This window comes from Sorex fumeus, unplaced genomic scaffold (assembly GCF_029834395.1).
Source record: "Sorex fumeus unplaced genomic scaffold, SorFum_2.1 ptg000006l, whole genome shotgun sequence".
In the NCBI taxonomy this organism is placed as follows: Eukaryota; Metazoa; Chordata; class Mammalia; order Eulipotyphla; family Soricidae; genus Sorex; species Sorex fumeus.
In genome coordinates, this window is record NW_026606063.1 from 55,927,763 (window position 1) to 55,947,443 (window position 19,681).

General features: G+C 42.7%; 2 protein-coding genes across 6 annotated transcripts in view; one reads left to right on the plus strand and one right to left on the minus strand.

Annotated features, from left to right (window-relative positions):
- Positions 1-1,211, plus strand: part of RTN4 (reticulon 4) — a 63,925-nt gene extending 62,714 nt beyond the window's left edge. For all 4 annotated transcript variants that reach the window (XM_056129894.1, XM_056129914.1, XM_056129905.1 and 1 more), the window contains one exon: positions 203-1,211. In XM_056129894.1, the coding sequence (XP_055985869.1) occupies positions 203-245 (43 nt within the window). In that variant the 3' untranslated portion in view covers positions 246-1,211. The remainder of the gene's footprint in view (positions 1-202) is intronic.
- A 1,131-nt stretch (positions 1,212-2,342) lies between these two features.
- EML6 (EMAP like 6) overlaps positions 2,343-19,681 on the minus strand; it is a 290,220-nt gene continuing 272,881 nt past the window's right edge. Inside the window, exons 30-42 of one of the 2 annotated variants that reach the window (XM_056124960.1) lie at positions 18,717-18,815; positions 17,975-17,995; positions 17,454-17,627; positions 13,659-13,867; positions 12,489-12,646; positions 11,789-11,903; positions 9,632-9,820; positions 8,193-8,365; positions 7,621-7,783; positions 5,910-6,013; positions 5,141-5,294; positions 4,703-4,803; positions 2,343-3,122 (exon numbers count right to left, since the gene is read on the minus strand). In XM_056124960.1, coding sequence (XP_055980935.1) covers positions 3,098-3,122; positions 4,703-4,803; positions 5,141-5,294; positions 5,910-6,013; positions 7,621-7,783; positions 8,193-8,365; positions 9,632-9,820; positions 11,789-11,903; positions 12,489-12,646; positions 13,659-13,867; positions 17,454-17,627; positions 17,975-17,995; positions 18,717-18,815 — 1,685 coding nt within the window. In that variant the 3' untranslated portion in view covers positions 2,343-3,097. The remainder of the gene's footprint in view (positions 3,123-4,702; positions 4,804-5,140; positions 5,295-5,909; positions 6,014-7,620; positions 7,784-8,192; positions 8,366-9,631; positions 9,821-11,788; positions 11,904-12,488; positions 12,647-13,658; positions 13,868-17,453; positions 17,628-17,974; positions 17,996-18,716; positions 18,816-19,681) is intronic. The other variant, XM_056124968.1, reaches the window with a different exon arrangement.

The window sequence follows — 19,681 nt, forward strand, 5'->3', positions numbered from 1 at the left end:
GTAAGTGTAATGTGGGGGTAGATGTATTAAATCCATGTCTGACCTTTGATATTTTGAATTTACAATCAGTTGGTTGGGCTGTATAAATAACACTAGAGTTGAAAAAGAGCTGTAGTTCTTAACGAATGGTATTTTAGTCAGCAGAAAAGAAAATTCTTTATTTAAAAATATTTACATTGACAGTTTTTCTCTTCATTTGTAGAATCCAAGCAAAAATCCCTGGATTGAAGCGCAAAGCTGAATGAAAAACCTGAAATAATGAACAATAGTTTATCTTTAAAGGGGATGTTTGTTTGATTACATGGGGGAGGGTCAGGGAAGAATGGAACCTTGACATTGCAATGCAATTTCACAGATCTTTATTTTTTGCAATGCAGTGTCTGAGGAAAAATGACCTGCCTTGACTACCATGTGTTCATCATTTTAAGTATTGTAAGCTGCTATGTATGGATTTTAAACCGTAATCTTTTATTTTTCCCATACGAGGCACTGGTAAATTTAAAAAAAAAAGATCTGCGAAAGCTGTATGATACAATTCGTTGCAGGTAGTCTTGGTGTGTTTGAGGAATTGCAGAGAAAAGTGGAGCTGAAAAAAATAACCCTTTTCACAGTTTGTGCACTGTGTCTGGTCTGTGTAGAATGATGAAGATTTTCTGAGATGAAATGTTTAGACGAGATCATACCACTAAGGCATAAATGAAAAGTTCGCCTTTCTGGTATGTTCTAGGTGTATTGTGAATTTTACTGTTATATTAATTGCCAATATAAGTATAGATTATTATATATATCTATATATAGTGTTTCACAAAGCTTAGACCTTTACCTTTCAGCTGCCCCCACAGTGCTTGAAGTGCTTGGTATTTCAGAGAGTCCTTGGTTATCTATGTGTGTAGTTTCAAAGCTCTTAAGCTAGAAAAAGAAAACATATTTCTAGGAGCACTACCATCTATTTTTATCATGAAATGATGCCATGCTCATAGAATTCCTCAACATAAACTTCATCAAACTTATTGTAGTTAATTTCGTCACAAACTCAACCTATGGACTGACTCTAATGCTTCCAAAAACATTTGCGAATATCAGACGTTGTTATGCAAGAGATTATAAAATGAAGATTTATACAATTGTGGTTTAAGTTGTACTGAACTAAATCTGTGGAATGCATTGTGAACTGTAAAAGCGAAGTTATCAATAAAGCTTATAGACAAATATGTTTGGTGTTTTGGTTTCACGAAACTGCAGCAGATTAAAAGTATATGTAAGTGTGGACACTGTTAAAACAGTTCTCAGCTCATAGTATAGCCGTGTTTACTTTGAAAACAAAAGTACTGCAGGACAGTTACATAGTCAAATTTATTAGACACCAAAATGTTTTTAAATTATGCATTTTTATATTTGATCATTGAAAATAAACTCATGCACCAATATTTTAACATAAAATTATACCATATAAATGTACAAATAAGATTTAAGAAGTTTTCTTGACACAGACACTATTGCTCTTTAAATATAATTGTACATAACATTGTTCTTCCACATGGTTATTTCAATACAAGATCTGATTGGTATGAAAGTTCAGTGGGACAATAACGGCAGACATGGTTCTTACTCAGCATCACCAGTCACATAGTTACAGAAGACAGAATTTGGACTGAAGTAGGGAATTAACTGTGGGGGCCCAACACCTACCAGTGGATTAATATAAGGCATTATAAATTGTTATATAAAAATAGCTTAATGAGTGATCTAATCCATTAAGAATGCTGAAGCACTTCTGGGTAAATATTAATCTAGCTAATTGAAAATGCTTCATTTCATCTTTTCTCTAAACTGAGAATGGCAACTAGCTAGTAGCTCAAGATCCAGAATGTTAAATCACAGACCACAAGGACTAACTGGCATGTGCTCAGAGTCACTGTCCCTCACCAGGGCACTCAGTGCCCACTGTCAGCTCCTCATGATCAGCTGTCGGCTGAGTCTAAGTATGACTGAGGTGGTCTAGGGAGATGGTCTAAATAACATTGTCCCAGTCACATTCTGTTGTCAGCCAACGTGGAAAAGCTCTAAATCAGAAAATTTTGTTTTATAATCTGGATTCATCAAATAAGTTCACATTTATTCAGTCATGACCTATTTATACAAATCAGTAGATTTGAGTGCAGTTTGTAGGCCACCTTATTCATTATCATTTTAAGATTAATGTGACTTACTCTGCATCTTCATTCTGTAGTAAGAGGGATTTTTTTTTTGTCCTTTTGTTGTTTGTTTTCTATTTTGGATTTTTGCAGGTTTGGCACTAAACATACTGAGCTGTTCTACCCTTCCCCCCCACCCCCAATTAAGTTCATTGCTCACCGTATTTAGCCAACATTTCACAAGCAGTTAACTTTTTCATTTAGGAAGCCTTGACACAAACACATGATGTGGGCAACAGACCAGGAAATCTAAGAGTCCATGTAGCCCTCCTCAGTTTTAAGTTTTAGCACCACAGGTAGAAAGGAGATCTTTTGTGGGAAGTGAGAGCAGCCCACAGAGCTGGAAACTTTCAAAGGCACTTAATGGATATAAAACTCTGCAAATAAAGTGTTAAAAAATTAAGTTTCTCAACTTTTTTTTTATACATGGCTCATTTGGTTTTTGAAAGCTAAACATGAAGAACAGAGGCTAAGTTTCTCTAGTACTTAAGTGCAGTAACTTAAATGGTCATATTCAACTTATTTGTAAAAGTGAACATTTCCAAACTATAGAAACATAACAAAACTTGTAAAAATTTTGACTTGCAAATCAAAAGCTACATTATTGGTCAGGGAAACAGGCTTTAAATTTTGTCAGTGGGCTACATTATTAGGATGTTTGTCATTGTTTACATAATTAGTAATTATAGATTTGCCTTAGGGACAGATGCAAGCTGTCTTAGTCTTTTAGAACTGACCTTCCTTTCTTGGCATCACAGTTTTGGAGATTCCAGATGACCAGAGCAGTCGGCCCACAGTGTGGCGGGCTTTTCCCAGCAGCCTGTGGCGAGGAGGTACCTCCTCCCAGTCTGCAGTTGCTGGGTGGTAGCAGCAGTAGCATTGATGTAGGAGGCTTCAGGCATTTATAGACATCGCCATACAAACACACTGTAAAGGCAGACCAAACCATTGTTTTGCCTTATTGGACATCATACCTTTGTCAAGTGACAGAAACCAACACGAAGAGCTCCAAGACCAAGCTCAGGTGATGAACTGAACACGGTTCTTTTGATATCAAAAGACATGCCAGGGATCTTGCCACCTATGAAAGGTCATTGCCTTCTTTAAAAATGGCCTATTGTTTTATGTTTTGTTTGGCTCGGTTTCTTAAGTGTTTGCTGAATGTGAGGACTTTTGGCAATTTGACTTCACACTATCTCGCTTGTTACTTCTGAAAAGGTTTTATCAACTCCACTTGAGTAAGAGAGCCCTTTCTAGTGTTTAGCACTGAGCCAGGGATCACACTACACTCCCATGACTATAAAGGCCCAGGGGCCCTACATTTTAAAGGTCACATCTAAGCCTATTAGAGTAATCAAAAGCCACCCTGTATCTGCAGCACTGAGATGACCAATCACTCAGGTCCTTTTTGTTAGCTTGTTCACAGTGGGGCTGGTGCTGCTTTGAATGGGCCTTTCCACTCTGCCAGGGCTGTTCTTAGAACTCTCCAGAGCTTTAAGTGCAGCAGCGGTTAGCATAGTAGTGTGCCTTAGGAAGGACATAGAAAGCATCATTTGGGGCCGTTTTCTACCCAATATTTTTGTGTAGAAAGTGGGTTAAAGTTTCCTATGTGTGCCTTTAACACAAATTCACTCAGGCCACTAAAATGTATGGAATTTGTGTACTTTTTTCCTTTATCCTCCCCAGGAGTTTTACTTAGGCTGAAGAGAATCAAATGCTCACATTGAATTAAAGCTCTTCAACTCAGCCAATATACTGGATAACTTTAGGATGACCTCAACCTTTTCCTCCACACACCAAATAAAAAATGGTGTTTGGGGGGGAAAGGCAGAACAAAGCTGCCATGTAAATAACTGACAAAGCTGGTATCTGGAGTGTGCTGGTAGGAGTTCCTCCCAAACACCACCACTAAATTCCTCATGAGGAACAATGTGGGCCCACTTCACACTAAGCAGCAGTGAAATCAGGTCTCTTGGTTCAGGGTCTGAAGACCTGGCTGAGGCTCTCCCATTACCAATTGGTACTGGGCACCCAGTAACCATCTCTTATCCCAGCTCATGTGTAAAATTAGGCTATCACTTGCCTTCGGAGTACTTTCAAATTCAATATTCCTGATATTTTTAAACATCTTGGGTGTGGACTAATCCAACATAAGAACTGTGATCCAGTGGCATTTCTTAAAATCCCTATGGATCAAGGTCATTGTAACCTCCCTGAGAGTATGTGATGATGTTGAGCTCTGCTGAAATCTATCTCTGCACACAGCAATGCTCAGTTGACTGGAATTTCACCAGTTGCTGAAAAATGACTCGCAGGGATGCTCAACCCTCTGAAAATTTAGATTGGTATTTATCTGATCAGGTTGGGGGTTGTTAAAAATTAAACTTATTTGTGGAAAGTCCTTATCTCCATTGGAATGCCTGAATCTTTTGTTTACTATCCCATATCAGCCCCACCCCCTGCCCATGATGAAGGGGAGGAGGCCTGGGGGTCACTTGAATACATACCTGCAGTCATCACCTCCAGTGCTGACCACATACTTGTCATCATGCGAGAAACGAATGTTCGTCACGTGAGCCGAGTGACCAAAGTAACGCTTATGTTTGGCCTGTGAGCAAAGAGGAATAGAGACAGCTAAGGGACTCTTGGTTCTCCCACCAGCCACAGTCTAGTAGGACTCAAATCCCTTCTTCCTAGGACCAATCTTCATTTGTGGGATTCCTATTTGGTCTGTCAGCCAGCCTGGTGCTCTCCTTTTTGTCTCATTCTGGCCTCATATGTGGCCACTTGTGTCCTCCCTCCAATTTCCCATTGCCTGCTTGCAGGACTTCAGGAAAAGATTAGGTTTCCTCTTGCTCTGGATTCTAGCTGTTTGTCTAATGTGGCCACTGTCTCCCATAGACACACTTGCATGATATACAAAGGTTACTCAAATGAAGACTCACAAATTTTTCAGTGCATGGAAAGTCAAAGAGCTTCACCAGCCCGAAGTCATCTCCTGTGACAATGTTCAAGCCAGCATGGGTCACACAGGCACAGTTGACATCAGCTTTGTCTGCATTTCGAGGCCAGATGCCAATGACTTCATCTCCCAGAATACTGTTGCAACAAGAAGAGGTGTTCAACATGAGAAGACTTCCTACACCGTCATCCTCTTCCAAGGATGGGGGATATTTTGCACGATTCAGTGTGGTTATGTGGCTCTTTTGGCATGAAAGCATCTGACCCTACCACCTCATTTGGGCACTTGTCCTGCCCAGCTCTTATAATTCTTTGCCCCTGTCCCAAACACCCTCTAAAGAATCAGTCCATTTCTGATTCTTCCTTTTCCCTCCAGTCCTGAGTACACACATGCTTGGAGCTTAAACGGGATGTTCGAGCTCACAGACCCCCTGAGTTGGCAAGCCTCTGCTCTGCTGACCTGGGAGGGCTAGAGCCCTCCCAGCCTCTCTTCAGTCTACCTGGGCTTGGCCGATGTTGATAGTTATCCTTTAAACTTGGCAAAGGGTTGGGGTTTGAAGGATGTATTTGACCAAAAGAGGGGCTTTGCATTTCAAATGTCCTGGCTGAATTAAAGTCAACGACCCATATTGGTACCAAGAAACTTATGTCCTGAAACACTTTCCCCTGCCCAAAGAAAACCTATTTAGTTCCTGATTACACCTGGGACATAAGGCCCCTGTGATATGTTTTCAACAAGATTTTTCAAGTTACCTTGTCCAGGAGGCCCAGGTGATCTTCTCAATGACCATGGCTTCAGTCACTTGTTTTCCCAGGGGGACCTCATGCACTTGGCGCTTGTAGGCTCCTGTTGACACCTGCCAGTGGGGGAAATCCACGTCCACCAACTCTCCAGTCCAAAGGGCCCCCATTTTACTGAGCTGTTTCCCAGAACACTAGGGCAGTCTGTGCACCCCCCCAGACTTCACCCCAAGTGTGGCTCTACCCACAAAGCCTGTGGCATATGCCTTTCGTTTGCTCACTCTTTCTGAAGCCCTCAGACAGTGGTCTGCAAGCTTCCTGAACAGCAGAGTGAGCAGCACAGAAACTGGTGGCAAGTATGGGGGTGGGGTGTGGGGACAGAGCTGCGAACCTGAATCCACCCTCAGTCAGTAGAACATGGAAGTTGCACCCTGGGGTCTGACAGTCTGGAGATTCTGATGTGGACTTGTCTGAGAATTCCTGTTCTCAAGGTCCCAAACTTCACCTGGTCCTTGCAGATAGCAGCTAACAAAAAAATGTTTTGAAGCTTCTAGGTCATTTCCCAAAGTGGATTTTCCTGCCCTCCCCAGCCCACCATGTGCTGAAATGATTTAGTGTAACTGAAGAGATCTTTCTGTTCCCTTAAAGAAGATGGATTTCCAAGGGTGAAAAGCAATGGATCTTTTTTTTTTCCTTTTTTTTTTTTATTTTTGTAAAGGGGGAAGTGGGCCACATTTGGGAACCTCTGGCCTTTGTTTCTCTGGGGGTGGATAAATGGACCACTTCCCACAGGATGGTTGCTACCAACACTTTCAGCTCCTTCTCACCCTGTGGTGCTGGCTCAGGTTTTCCTGATGTTCATGAAATGAGCTCAGCTCTTTCCCACCTCAGGGAGTCTCACAGATGGCCTGAAACGCGGTTGCCTCCCCTCTTTGTTGGCCGACTCCTACACATCCCACAGACCTCGGCTTAAATATCACTTGCATGGAGAGGTGGTGAGTCTAAATTCAGCGCCTGTTAAACGCACCCACAGCATCCTGTACTTTTCCTTCTCAGCACAATTTGTAATTAAATGTATATTTTTGTGATGATGTGTTTCGTGCTGTTTTTTTCCATTAAAATGGCATGCTCCAGGGGAGCAGGGAACAGGCCTAATTTGTTCATCTAAAAGTCCAGCAAGATGTCTGGTTCAGTAAATCTAGGACAAATGAATGAATGTGTCCACTCCCCTTTAACAGTGAATACCCAATTCCAAGCCAGCTCATAAATGCATAATGCTCCAAAGACATCACTGTTGTGTTTTCAGCAATAATTTCAGAGGGTGAGATTCCTCCCCCTTCCAGCTCTTAGCACTTGGTAGTTCTGCCCAGGCCCAGTGACTAAAGTCCAGTTCATACATGTGGAGGCACAATTCCCCATAGAATTTGGAACCAAAAAGAACTAACCAGCAATACAAGCTTAGGTGCATCCCTAGAGAACTAACTAGAAATTAGAACACTTTAAAATAGATGGTGAGAGAAGGATTAAAGATGTTTAAAGCTTGTGTTCCTAAAAGAAACTACTTTAAGACTACTTTCTAAGTCTTCAAGTAACAGTATTTAGAGGAATTCTTGCCATAAGTAAATTAGCACATTATCTGGCACATAGTAAGCAATCAATATGAGTGATTGTTAATATCACCATCATTTTGGTTTCCCTGGATATCAATAAGCCCAAAGCCTACCTGGATGTATCTGCCATCTGCAGAAAAATCCATCTGAATGACGAAGCTTGGGATATCTTTGCAGTACCCAATGCGATTCAGGCTGGTGCCCTGAGTGAGGTCATAGAAATCCACGGTGTGTTCAGAAGAGCCAACAGCTAAGAATCTGCTGTCTGGGCTGATTCTAGAAAAGCAATTCAAAGGATGGTCTGTGAAGAAGGTGGTTTGAATATGGTCAGGCATGAGGTCTGTTCTGGGATGGGCCTCCTACGCTCAAAGAGTCTCATTCTAGACTAAAATGTGATTAGAGTTTGCTTCATTCTATGGGATTTTGTGGGGGATAAAATCCCATAGGGGGATGTTTTATAAATGTCGAATATTTTTCTAGAATGGCTTTTACAAGTTTTAACCACAATGGGAATTCACAAAGACGTGTCTGTGAATTAATGTGTGCAAACGTCAATTTTCTTAGTTCACTGAAAGGGGCCCTCTCAAATGAGTTCTTCAATCCAGTCTTCAACCCTGCCCTCTAGAATGGGAACCCCTGGAAAGGAAGAACATACCCATTCCCACCCCATCTACTCACTATGTACCTGATATCTTGGATGGCAGATTTCCGATCTCGTTTTTTCCCCCAAACTTTGAGGCTGTTCACCATCAAGATGACAAACTCCCCATTCTTCATGCCAATGGCCACCATCTCCCCATCAGGGCTGTAGGCTGCACACCTTGCTGCGTGGCCCAGGTTTACCTTGTTCAGCAGCTTCTACACAGATACAAAGTAGTATCGCATTAACCTCCAGCTCCTTGGCAGGTTTTCAGGGGAAATTCTGAACTCAAGCCAGAGCACCCAGGCTATCCCTGCTACTACTCTAAGTTTCCAGAGTTCTTGTTTCTTGCACTGATTGGCCCTGCATGGCAGAGGTAGGCAGCATGTAGTTCAGTTTAGGAGAAAACTTGTTTTAGGGCAAGGGTTGGGGGACCTTTTCTGCAAATGGTTTGGAAAGAAATATTTTCGGACTTGTAATTTATATGATCTCAGTCCCAACCCTCAGCCATGAGTAGCCATAGATACAAACTATATAAGGGAGTGGTCAAAGCTTAATCTGCAAAAACAGGCAGCAAGCCAAGCTTGCTCCTGCAGATCTAGACTGATGACCCCTTGTCCAGAGAGAAGAATTTGAGCTCTGGCCTTTTCTCAAATCTCAATTATTGGCTGTCATTCCATGGGTGTGTGTGGATAAACTAATCTTTCCGTTTCTAAAGAAGCAACATTAATATTGGTCTTATAAAGCCGTTGTAAGAATTAATAATATTTATGAAGTTACTGTTAATAATAAACACTACAATTATGAAGACTAAATAGAGTATAATAATCTCACTCAGGCATCTGTTCTTTAATTCTTAAGACTAAAAATGCCCAAAACATTTACTAGTAACTTTGAAGTAAAATATTTTGATTATCAGAGCTTAAGTACTTGTTTTAACGTTAGATAATATTTGGAAACATTAATCTTTATTTTTCCACAAAACTTCTAGCTATTTTATATTTTTACTTCAGAGGAATTTTTATTTTTCACAATGCCAGGGATTGAACTCAAGGTCTCAAATAGTACATTCTGCCACTGAACTACATCCCTGGCCCCAGATTAATAAAAAAAATATATTAAAAAATTTTTAAACTCCAGAAGAAATTTTACTGGAATTTTGATGGAAATGTTTCACATTTTGGAGCATTTGACATTATAAAGTCTTTTTAGTCTTCCCACTCAGAGAAAATGATTGTCTCTTTTTGCCTAAAGTTTTTGTGAGTTCATTCAAGAAAAGGGAAAAGTCATTCCAAATTATATTATTCTTGTACTACAAAAATTTATAGATAATTGTACAGCTGAAAGATCCAAAGACTGGGTTCATTTAATGATGTTTCTTTTAATTAAGCTTTCTAGCTGAATTGCTGATCTGTGGCTCATCTCTAGACCCATCCTCCAATTTGGCCCACTTGCAGGCACAGCCCAGGCAGAAATGCCCTCACCTTGTCAGCCAGGTCCCAGATCCGGGCAGTGCCATCATTGCTGGCAGAGATGAAGATGTCCTTAGAGGGGTGGGTGGCCAGGCCCCAGATCTCCCCTTCCATGTGGCCATCAATCAGGATGTTGGAAGCGGCATTTTTTTCACCAACTTCAATGATTTCTCCATCTTTGGTTCCCACTAAAATTTTCCCCTGTTTTAATCAAAACACTGTTAGCAAAAAAGGACAAATACTTTACGATCCCACTTCTATGAAGTCCTGAAGTATGTAGTCACATTCAGAGCTAAAGAATGGAGGTTTCCAAGGGTTAGTGGGAAGGGGAAAGAAGCATTACTAATTAATGGGTAAAGACTCATGTTATCTATATTTGTCATGATTTAAAAACTTTTAAAAAATTTTGTCATAACAACTTGGGAAATTTCTTCACTGGCAATGGTATTGAAACAGAAGAAGCCTAGAAATGTTCTACCAACTAAATTGTCCATGCTAAAGCTACTTCCTTTTGACCTTTTCTCTCAATATCCTTGGATGAAAGCTTTAGCACAGAGAGTTCTCTATCATTCTAGACCTTGCTAGAACATTCCGGTGATTGCAAGCTTACTGATTTCTGCTCTTCAGCAACTCAAACTCATCCTAATTCTTCTTACACCAAATGAAAATCCTCTTCCTGTCCTACTTCTGCCTCTTTCTCCCACTTATCTAATCACCTTCACAGATGACTGTCATTTCTCCAACAGTAAAATTTAGAAATGAAATTCTTAATTTAAATTACATGGCTGCATGACAACTCCTCCAAATTTAAGTATTTACAGCTCAGTATAAGCACAGCAAATTAGATAGAAAGTTGCCTAGAAGCCCACCAAGCTCAATGAGCAAAATCAGTAACAGGCTCAACCAGCACCAATCAACCCAATAAATCCTCAATGACTTTAGTAACACCATTGTGAAATATAACAGTCAATTATCATAAACTGACTCTTACTAATCTATTTTCTGATAATTCTATTTGCCATTTTGTTGGAGCAAGCAATATGAAGTAAAATTTTCATGTGCCTGCCAAGGAGGCAGGCTTAGGAGTTGGGAGAGAAATCAAGGACACTGGTGGAAGATCACAACTGTGGGATGAATGTGGGAACATTATATTCCTGAAACAAATGCATGATGAACAACTTTTGTATGTCATGGTGATATAATTTTTAAAATGAAAATAAATTATGGGAACTCCAAGTCAGGTTTGACTTTTGGGAGGAGGAAACAGCTTCCCAAGCAATTCTCAGGGAGTCCTGGGGCCTCTTGTGGTTATACTCATTTGGCCCAATGACTGAATGTTTGGGCCCAAGGATGTGGTGCAGCTCGAACTCTGTAGTTTCAGGGACCATCAAGGCCACCTCAATAGTGTTTGGTGGGCCTCCAGTGCTCTGGGGGGCCATGTGGTTCTAAGGATTGAACCAAGATCGGGCACATGCTTTGCATGGACCCCTCTCCCCTGTAATATCTCCTTAGCTCAGGGTTTGCCATTTTGTACGGAAGGCATACAAAAAGTAAGTTCTTAGACCAATAACAAAGTAAGACAGTCGACTACTAAAGGGATCTGATTTCAAAATTAGAAAAAAGAAATCACATATTTAGCCCCACCTGAGATTCTGATTTGGCAGGCCTAGGTAGGAACCTGGACAGCTTTTTAAAACATAACCGGTTTTGGTATTTAGCCAAACTATCGCTTGAAAATCAATGGCTCTGATTCTCTAGTACTTTCACCATCATTGACTGGATAGCCTTAGTCATGGCATAGTAGTTTATAACTTGGTACTGATAACAATATGATCCATAATAACAGTGGTGAGCATCTGCTGACTGTGCCTTCTAATGAAAGGTCTTGTGCATGGCTAATGCAGGCACTTTCACAACTGTACAGCAGCTGTTTGATGCACACACAAACAGCACACTTAGGAGCCCACAGTCAGTTCAACTTGGGGTCCACCGTTTTCAACCAGGTCTGCCTCTGCTGTTTCCCTACTACCATGTAAGTCATGCCACAGGGGTTTGGTTTAAGGTTCCAGCAAACCAGCAGTGGTGAAATACTTATGTGGGAAGGGACTTCACTCTCTTCCTGGCCCAGTCCTACTTTCCACCCCAGATGGGCAGAGCGACCTCACTCACTTTGCCCCGGCATACAGAGCGTACACACTCCACCAGCTGCCCGGTTTCCAGCTGGAAGGCCCGGCAGCGCTTCATCTCCTGGTCCCACAGTTTGACAGCACCACCTTCTTTGGTCCTGAAAAGAGATTGAGAGATGATCAGCCAATTAGTCCTCCTCCTAAGCACCCCTGGCCCTCCAACTGCCTCTCCTCCCTGAGGTCTCACAAAGGTCACAGTCATATCTTAAGGGGATCAGGGAGACCTTTCCCTGCAGAGTGCTCCTGCCCCCCTTCTTATGGCCCACTGATGGGTGATCGTCATCTTTTGAATTTGAGCTCTTAAAACCCCTTCAAATGCTAACATCTTGGAGGGATAGGAGTGGTAAGCTAAACCACAGCAGTTTTCACTGGATCAGCTCTGAAGAGAATTGCTTCTGGGGCCCACCTGCTTGTTTGTCATATCTTTTCTCCTCTCTCCTAAATAACTACTGGGAGTAACACTTTGTGAACTGAAGTCACAGAAGGAAAACTATCAGCACATCATGGCTCGCCTCTCTCACTCCTGAAAGTGTTGGCGAGAGCCCTCCTAGAGGAAGGCAGCCTGAACTCTCTCGGGCAGGAAAGACAGGAGCCTAGGCATCTGCATTTTCTGTGAAATCTGTGCAGTTTCTCTCAAGACTATGAGAAAAGAACAGTTGTTCCAGGGGGTAGCTTTAGCTTACGGCCGCTCTTTTCCACCCGTCACTATAAGTCCATCCCGAAGGGTTGTGTACATGGTGAAGACAGGCCCCGTGTGAGCCTTGGCCACCAGCCTGATGAGGAAGTGGTCCTTCCACACGTAGACATCTCCATTGATGGCACCCGTGAAAGTGAGGTTGTTCTGTAAACAGAAGGAAAGCTTCCATGCCGGGACCCTCACAGCAGGTATCACGAGGGTCCCCTCCCAGTCCCTCATTCCTCCATTAAGAAACCAGAGCTAGAGAAATATAGACACAGATTCAAATTGACTTCTGGGCTAAGGAAAGGCAAAAGGATTTGCAGAACACCACCAAAAGTGCACTAACATGGGGCTGGAGCGATAGCACAGCGGGTAGGGCATTTGCCTTACACGTGGCCAAACGGCGTTTGATTCCCAGCATCCCATATGGTCCCCCAAGCACTGCCAGGAGTAATTCCTGAGTGCATGAGCCAGAAGCAACCCCTGTGCATTGCTGGGTGTGACCCAAACAGCAAAAAAAAAAAAAGTGCACTAACAGAAGCCACTGGGCTCTGAAACATTGGTTTGGGGCTTCTGACTTCCCTGACATCAGATTTCAGTGAACTTCAGGATTGTGGCCAAGCCCAGGTGACAATGAGAAAAGTGCCGGACTTTAGCCCATGGAGAAACTTTCCTGGGCTCACCTACAAGGCTGAAAAATCTATATTTAGGACCAGAGTGGGCTGGATTCCAAAATGTTCCCATGGGAGCTTCCATTATTTGCCTAGTCTACTTTTTTTTATTTGCCTAGTCTACTTAGAGTACTAGTTGAGAGGGTGTGTGGGAAGGAAGGAGATCTTAAACAGTCACAAAAATTATCCCCAACAGCCTCTCTGGCCACGTAACTTGTGTCATATGAGTTGCCTGTGAGATACCCCCTGAATATTGAACTTCTTCCTAAATGGAGGAGTTATATTTTGTAATTATTTTGAAGAGAAATAGCGTCAACTCACCCAAGTGTGCTAGGGAAAGGGAACAATGGTTGCAAATAACCTAGTAAAAGAAATACTGCAGAAAGGATTTTTCTTGTTTGCAGTATCTTGACCAAATTTCTCCCTACACAATCCCTCTCCTGCCTCCTGCCCATGCCCAGGGGTTCAGAATCTCCTCTCAGGAAGCTTCTGCTGGAACTCACAGCACCAAAGGCTACAGAGAGCATCGTCTGCATCTTGGCAGCCTCCATGGACCCGATGACGCCTTTCTTGTAAAGCAGCGCACTGCCTGCCAGGGTCCAGAACTTCATGTGCTTGACTCCCACTGACACGAACTGTGTGTCTGAGTCAGGACGGAATTCCACCACAAATATGCGCTCCAGGTGACCTCCTCGGCTGGCAATCTTGGCACCTGTGTGGGTGAGTGGGTGGTTGAGGGAAGGTTCCTCCTCTGCTCCTGGGGCCCAGCAGCTCTCGTGAGTGGGGAGTGCACCCCAGTGAGGCCCAGGCACACTTCAGTGGTGGGCTTCCTCACTAGCACCCACCCTCCCCGTTAGACTTCCCTCCCAGTGCAGAGAATACATGGGGTAGAAGGGTGCCAAAAAGATAATACAATGGGTGGGGCATTTGCCTTGCTGGGTTTGATCCCTAGCATCCCATATGGTCCCCAAAGTACCACCAGGAATAATTCCTGATTGCAGAGCCAGGAGTAGCCTCTGTGCATTTCTGGGTGTGACCCCCGCCAAAAAAAAAAAAGAGACATGGGGTCTAGGAAATATCTGATGTTAACAGCCCACACCCAACAACACTACACTTCCACAGTGATACCTAGGCAACTGTGAACACAGCAGGAAACCACTTGGGTAGGAGAAAAGACGTTTCTAGGCAAAATGATTTAGGGTAATCCTCCATCTCGACTTCAGCTCCCCAGAGGACTCATCTCTCAGAAAAGTCCAATACCCCCTAAGGGTATCGCTAGAGACCCAAATTCCTTTACATAGCTCTGGCTTCTTTTCAGGAAAGTTCTCTGTATTCCTTTATTCCTTTAATGTGCTTCAGGTTTAAATTTCTCTGAATTGGGGCCACACCTTTGTAGTACTTTGGGGACTTTATGTGGACCTGAGGATCGACCCAGGCTTCTCTCTAACCCCGAGGTTCAATTTTTTTTTACCTTTTATAGGGATAGTTTCTCAATCTTAATTATTTATGTTTTTGACTACTGAGTTTGTTCGGCTTTGCTCCCTAATTTATTTAATGTTATCGTCTTTATTTAATCCTAGTATCACCATGTGGAGCAACTTTGGACAGGTTTTAACCTCTTTGTACCTCAACTGTAAACTGAGGATAATAATAGTTTCCCATTTTACAGAGTGTTGTGAAGATGAAAAAAAATGGATGTAAGTGAGGTCCTTAGTGAGTGATGCAGGAAGAGGTCTGTGAGTACTTAGGATTAATTATCATCATGCTTCCAGCTCCTTTAAAGTCTCTCGGCTTCTAATCTTTCAGCTTGTGTTTTAAACCTCCTCTATTTTTATCTCATTTTGTTTCAGCCCTTGAATATCTAATTTCTAAACTTTAAATATCTTTTCATTTTAACTTTTAATGTTTTCATTCCTTTTTTAAAAATGATCTCTCATCCCTGTATTATCTGTTCATACATTTTTCTATCTTCCCTTCTTTATCACTACATTTATTTCTTTGATCTCATAATGGCTTGAGTGGAGCAGTGATGGGTTCTAAGCATGGGTGGGTCTGCAGCCAGCCCTCCCCCCCCCACCTCTTCCCGACATCGGCTGGGAGATGGCAACTCTCTGCAGATGGAACACTGGACATTCTGCAACAGATGCCTCACTACCTAGGCCTCAGATGTCTCCGAGCTCATCGAGAATATCAAGTTCAAAGACGGAAGACTGGGTGAAAAAAACATTTCCAATGCTTATAAGAGACCAAAACAATGAACTTCAGCAATAAATAAAGAACAAAAAATCATAAATGAAAGAAAAATAGATCTGATGGAAAAAAGGATTTGAACTTATAAGTTACAGAAGCAGCAATACATATTTTTTCTAAGTGACTGTTTCTCCTTTGTATAAATCTCACTGGCACTTCTAATTGTGGATGATCCTCTCCTCTCCCTTTCTGCTCTGGCTGGTAGCTTGTTCAGAGCAAACATCACAAAAGTATCAGGGATCTCAGGACATGTTCTTGATACAGTAAGTTCATTTAAAAAATAAATCTAATTGCTTATTATTTACCCTCTCCCCCCCATACACACACATTCACCATGCATGTGTTCAAGAATTCCCTAAAATAATCTTTTAACAAATGAGGAATAATGTGTTCTCTAATAATGAACAAAATGTGTATTAAACACCTATTATTTTCTGTAAAATAATATCATTAACTGGAAGGGAAGGAAAATACCCTATACAATCCTTTCAGAGTAGTGGCAGTTGATATCATCACTGACTCAGAACCCACTGCACAGAGACAGGTGCGAGCTCCAACAAAGGCAATGAGACAAAGTTACCGTCCAAAGGCTTCACTCTTGGGAGCCTTCATAAATGTCCTGGCTCAACTCATTTCTCCCTTGGGACACGGGAAGGAGCCCACTGGAGAAAGAACCTGTGGTAGGGCAGGACCAGCGCAGGTATGGCCAAGGGACAGAAGGAGAAAGGGATGAAAAGAGCTTGAACTGAAAAGCAAGAATATTTATAGAGGCTGATCTGACTTCCATCCAAGAAAGCAGGAGCTCATCATGATCTTGGCTACAGTGGAGGGTGGAGTTAGCATCAAACAGGGCTATGAAGCAGGGGGCAGGAGCAGGCTGCCTTGTAAACTGATGAGGGGCCACAGTCTTGAAAGTATAAAAGTAGAAGATTGAAAGCAACCTGTCAGGAATGTATTGGGAGGAATTTTCCCAGAGGATGGATGCTGACTGTAGAAAGACTTCTCTAGTCCTTCCAACCCTAAATACTGGGCAGCATTTGAAGATGCTCCATTTCTCATCAGGGATTGATTACATTTAATAAGGTAGTCATGTGGATCACAAGAAATGTACCTACCTCCAAGTTATAGATTTTGGGGTTGCTTACATGCACTGTACTGAAAAATGTGAAAACAGGGAAATACATGGCATCTGATGTGCATGTGGCATTACATATGTCTGCAGGTCCTCAACCACTTTTTCTCATGTGATAGTTTGGAAGTGACTGCATCCTCCTTCCCACTGAGCTCATCTCCCTGTAGTTCCTGCTCACTGGCCCTTCCTGGAAAGGTGCTGGGACTGGAAGTGCTGGAAGCTTAGACTAGATGTCTGACATCTCTGCCTGTTCCAGTCTCACAATGCCCCTTATACAGGCCCCCCTCCTCAAGAAAAACCTCATTCACGTCCCAGTTGGAACTTCAATTGCTCTTGCTAACCTGAAAATATACTCAAAGAGTACACATCTTTGAATTGAAGATGACCATAAATTTTGTATTTGGTAACAGCCAGTGTACGTGTGTGTGTGTGTGTGTGTGTGTGTGTGTGTGTGTAAGAAGTCCTGCACATTACATGTAAATCTTGTTTGTAAGAAAAATCCCCTTTAAAAAAATTTAAAGCATAAAAACAAATTTAAAAAATCCTGTGTCTTTGAGACTATGGTAGTAAAATCCACCGTAGTTGTAATAATATAATCAGGTGACAATGCCTCAGTGGGATCCGGGGAGCAACCAGGAGAAAGTTAAGGACCAGGAACAGTTGGGGTGAAAAGAAACAGGGGCAGCCCATCTCTGTGCAAGGAGAATGGTATCACAGGAACTCTTTCTTCATGTGCCCAGCCAGGATCCCCTGGCCAGCCCTCTTGTGCCACAGGGCCCCTGAAAAGCAGCTCCTCTAGGACCGTGAAGCCCTGGTTTCTACTGACTGGACAGCATGGCCTCAAGCCACCTGTAGAGTGAGCTGGACTACGGCTCAAGCGAGCCTCAGGGAGGGTCAGAGGGTGAGATTCCTTTACCTTCTTGCCAACGCCAAACGGTGATGGTGTGCTCAGGGTCCACTCCAACAGACACCAGGAGCTTCCCGGTTGCACTGAAGTTGATGTAATTTACTCCCTTTGAGTGGAAGCACCTCAGCATGGAGAGGGTGTGCTTGGTCATGGCATCCCAGATGTGGATGGATGGTGTGGTCCCTGGGTATCGGAGGCAAGACAGAGAACTAAGACGAAAGAACAGCGGAACCAAGGCAACGCGTATTTCTACCTCGCCTTTAAAACAAGCAATTAGGAACAGGATAATTACTGGGTATAAAAGACCTGACCTTTTAGAGGTGGAGATAAGGGGAAGCATCTGCTGTTCTTTTAGAGGCAGAGACTGAGGGGCACTAATGCCCAGCACACACACTTGTGAGGAGTTCATACAAAGGAAACTGGTGAGGTCAATGATTCGTATCTGCAACTCAGATACAATCAGCAAACATGATACATGGACATGATTTTGCTGTGTAAGTTCAAACTACTCACGGATGGAACAGCCTTACCTGGGGTCTCCGTAATGTCACCTGCATTGGGTGGGCAATGGCAATGAGGAAGCGTCAAGGGAAAACAATAGCTAAAGTAAGTCATGTTTCTAATAGTGAAGCACTCAACAGCAGCATCAGAAAGTTTCAAATTAAATTTAAAAATGGACATGAGTTCAATGAAAACAAGCAGGAAGGTGTGTTTGTAAGAACCTCCTCCGCAATGACAAAGTTTAAAACAACAAACAACTTTCCACAAATGTGAATGGATTCACATTTGCCACTGGCAGTTTCCGGGGACACAGCGGGACAGGCATGCACGCTGCAATCTACCCTTGCCAAGTACAGACATCTGGGTTTGGAATGGGGGCTCTACAGCTAATACCTCAAGTCTGAAAGTAACGTTATTATTACAAGGACACAGGGATGCAGTCCTTTGTTCATTCAGATTCTCAGGCTCTGGCCTGAGTTAATGGTCCCTCAGCACCACCAGTCTCTGGATGGACCAACTCAGGTGACACAGTTATATTCACTGTAGCACTGTCCTCCCATTGTTCATTGATTTGCTTGAGCGGTCCAGTAACGTCTCCATTGTGAGACTTGTTACTGTGTTTGGCAGTTATATTCAGGGCTCAAAAAATAAATAATAACAGCAACAAAAAGGGGAATATGTTGGAAAACCCCATCCCCACTTTGAATCACTGCTAATAAGTCCTTGTTCCACTCAGATGGGCAAAGCTCCATCCCATAGGATTCCCCCTACCTATCTGGCTGGTGGCCACAATGTTCCTGTACTTGGGGTGCTGATTCACCGTGAGGCAGAGAATGTCATCCGTGTGCTCCAGGTAGAAGCTCTGGCTCCCTAGGAGAGAGACATGGCAAGGTGAGCAGCTAGAGACACTTGTAGCTATTCCCAAAACTTCATGTGGAGTCTTTGGCATTGTCTTGTAATAGTGAGTGATTAAAGCCCCTCAGTTCTCATTTTTAGAATCATCCCTGAGTAAAGGTGGAAGAATGTTTTTCAAATTTACATATTCAGTTTCAGGTCTGGGAGCGAGGCGTGTTTATTGTCTAATATACACAAGCTCCAATTGTGAGTTCTTGGTGTGGTAGGGGTCCAGAGAACAGTCTAGAGGCAGATGCTCTCAGAGTTCAAAATCATCACAGTTTTTTCCCACACCCAGGACTGTTGCCCACCTTAGGGCTGGACAGAGCCTAGAGATTGTATCATTCCACTGAACACCACTGACTTATTCATTGGGAAGGAAAGTCAGTGACAGAGGAAAATACTTAGAGTTTCTCTTGTCATCTTTGTTTATTAAAATGATAATCTGCTTGGGTATTTGCATGGAACAGGTAATGGCAACACCCTAAAACCCCAAATCAATATATGTCACAGCAGTGAAAAAAGGGACATGAAATGCCAATCACTTATGAGGGCAAATGGATTTTATGACAATGGTCAAAGTGACTGTTGTCAACCCAATCCCCCATCCCAAGTGCTCGAGTACATAGAGGTGAACAATGACCATGGCACTGAGAGATGAGGAAATTACACACTGCTAATTTAATATTTTGGTGGGGGAGAGGAATTTTTTTTTTTTTGCTTTTCGGGTCACACATGGCAATGCACAGGGGTTACTCCTGGCTCTGCACTCAGGAATTACCCCTGATGGTGCTCGGGGGACCATATGAGATGCTGGGAATCAAACCCGGGTTGGCCGCGTG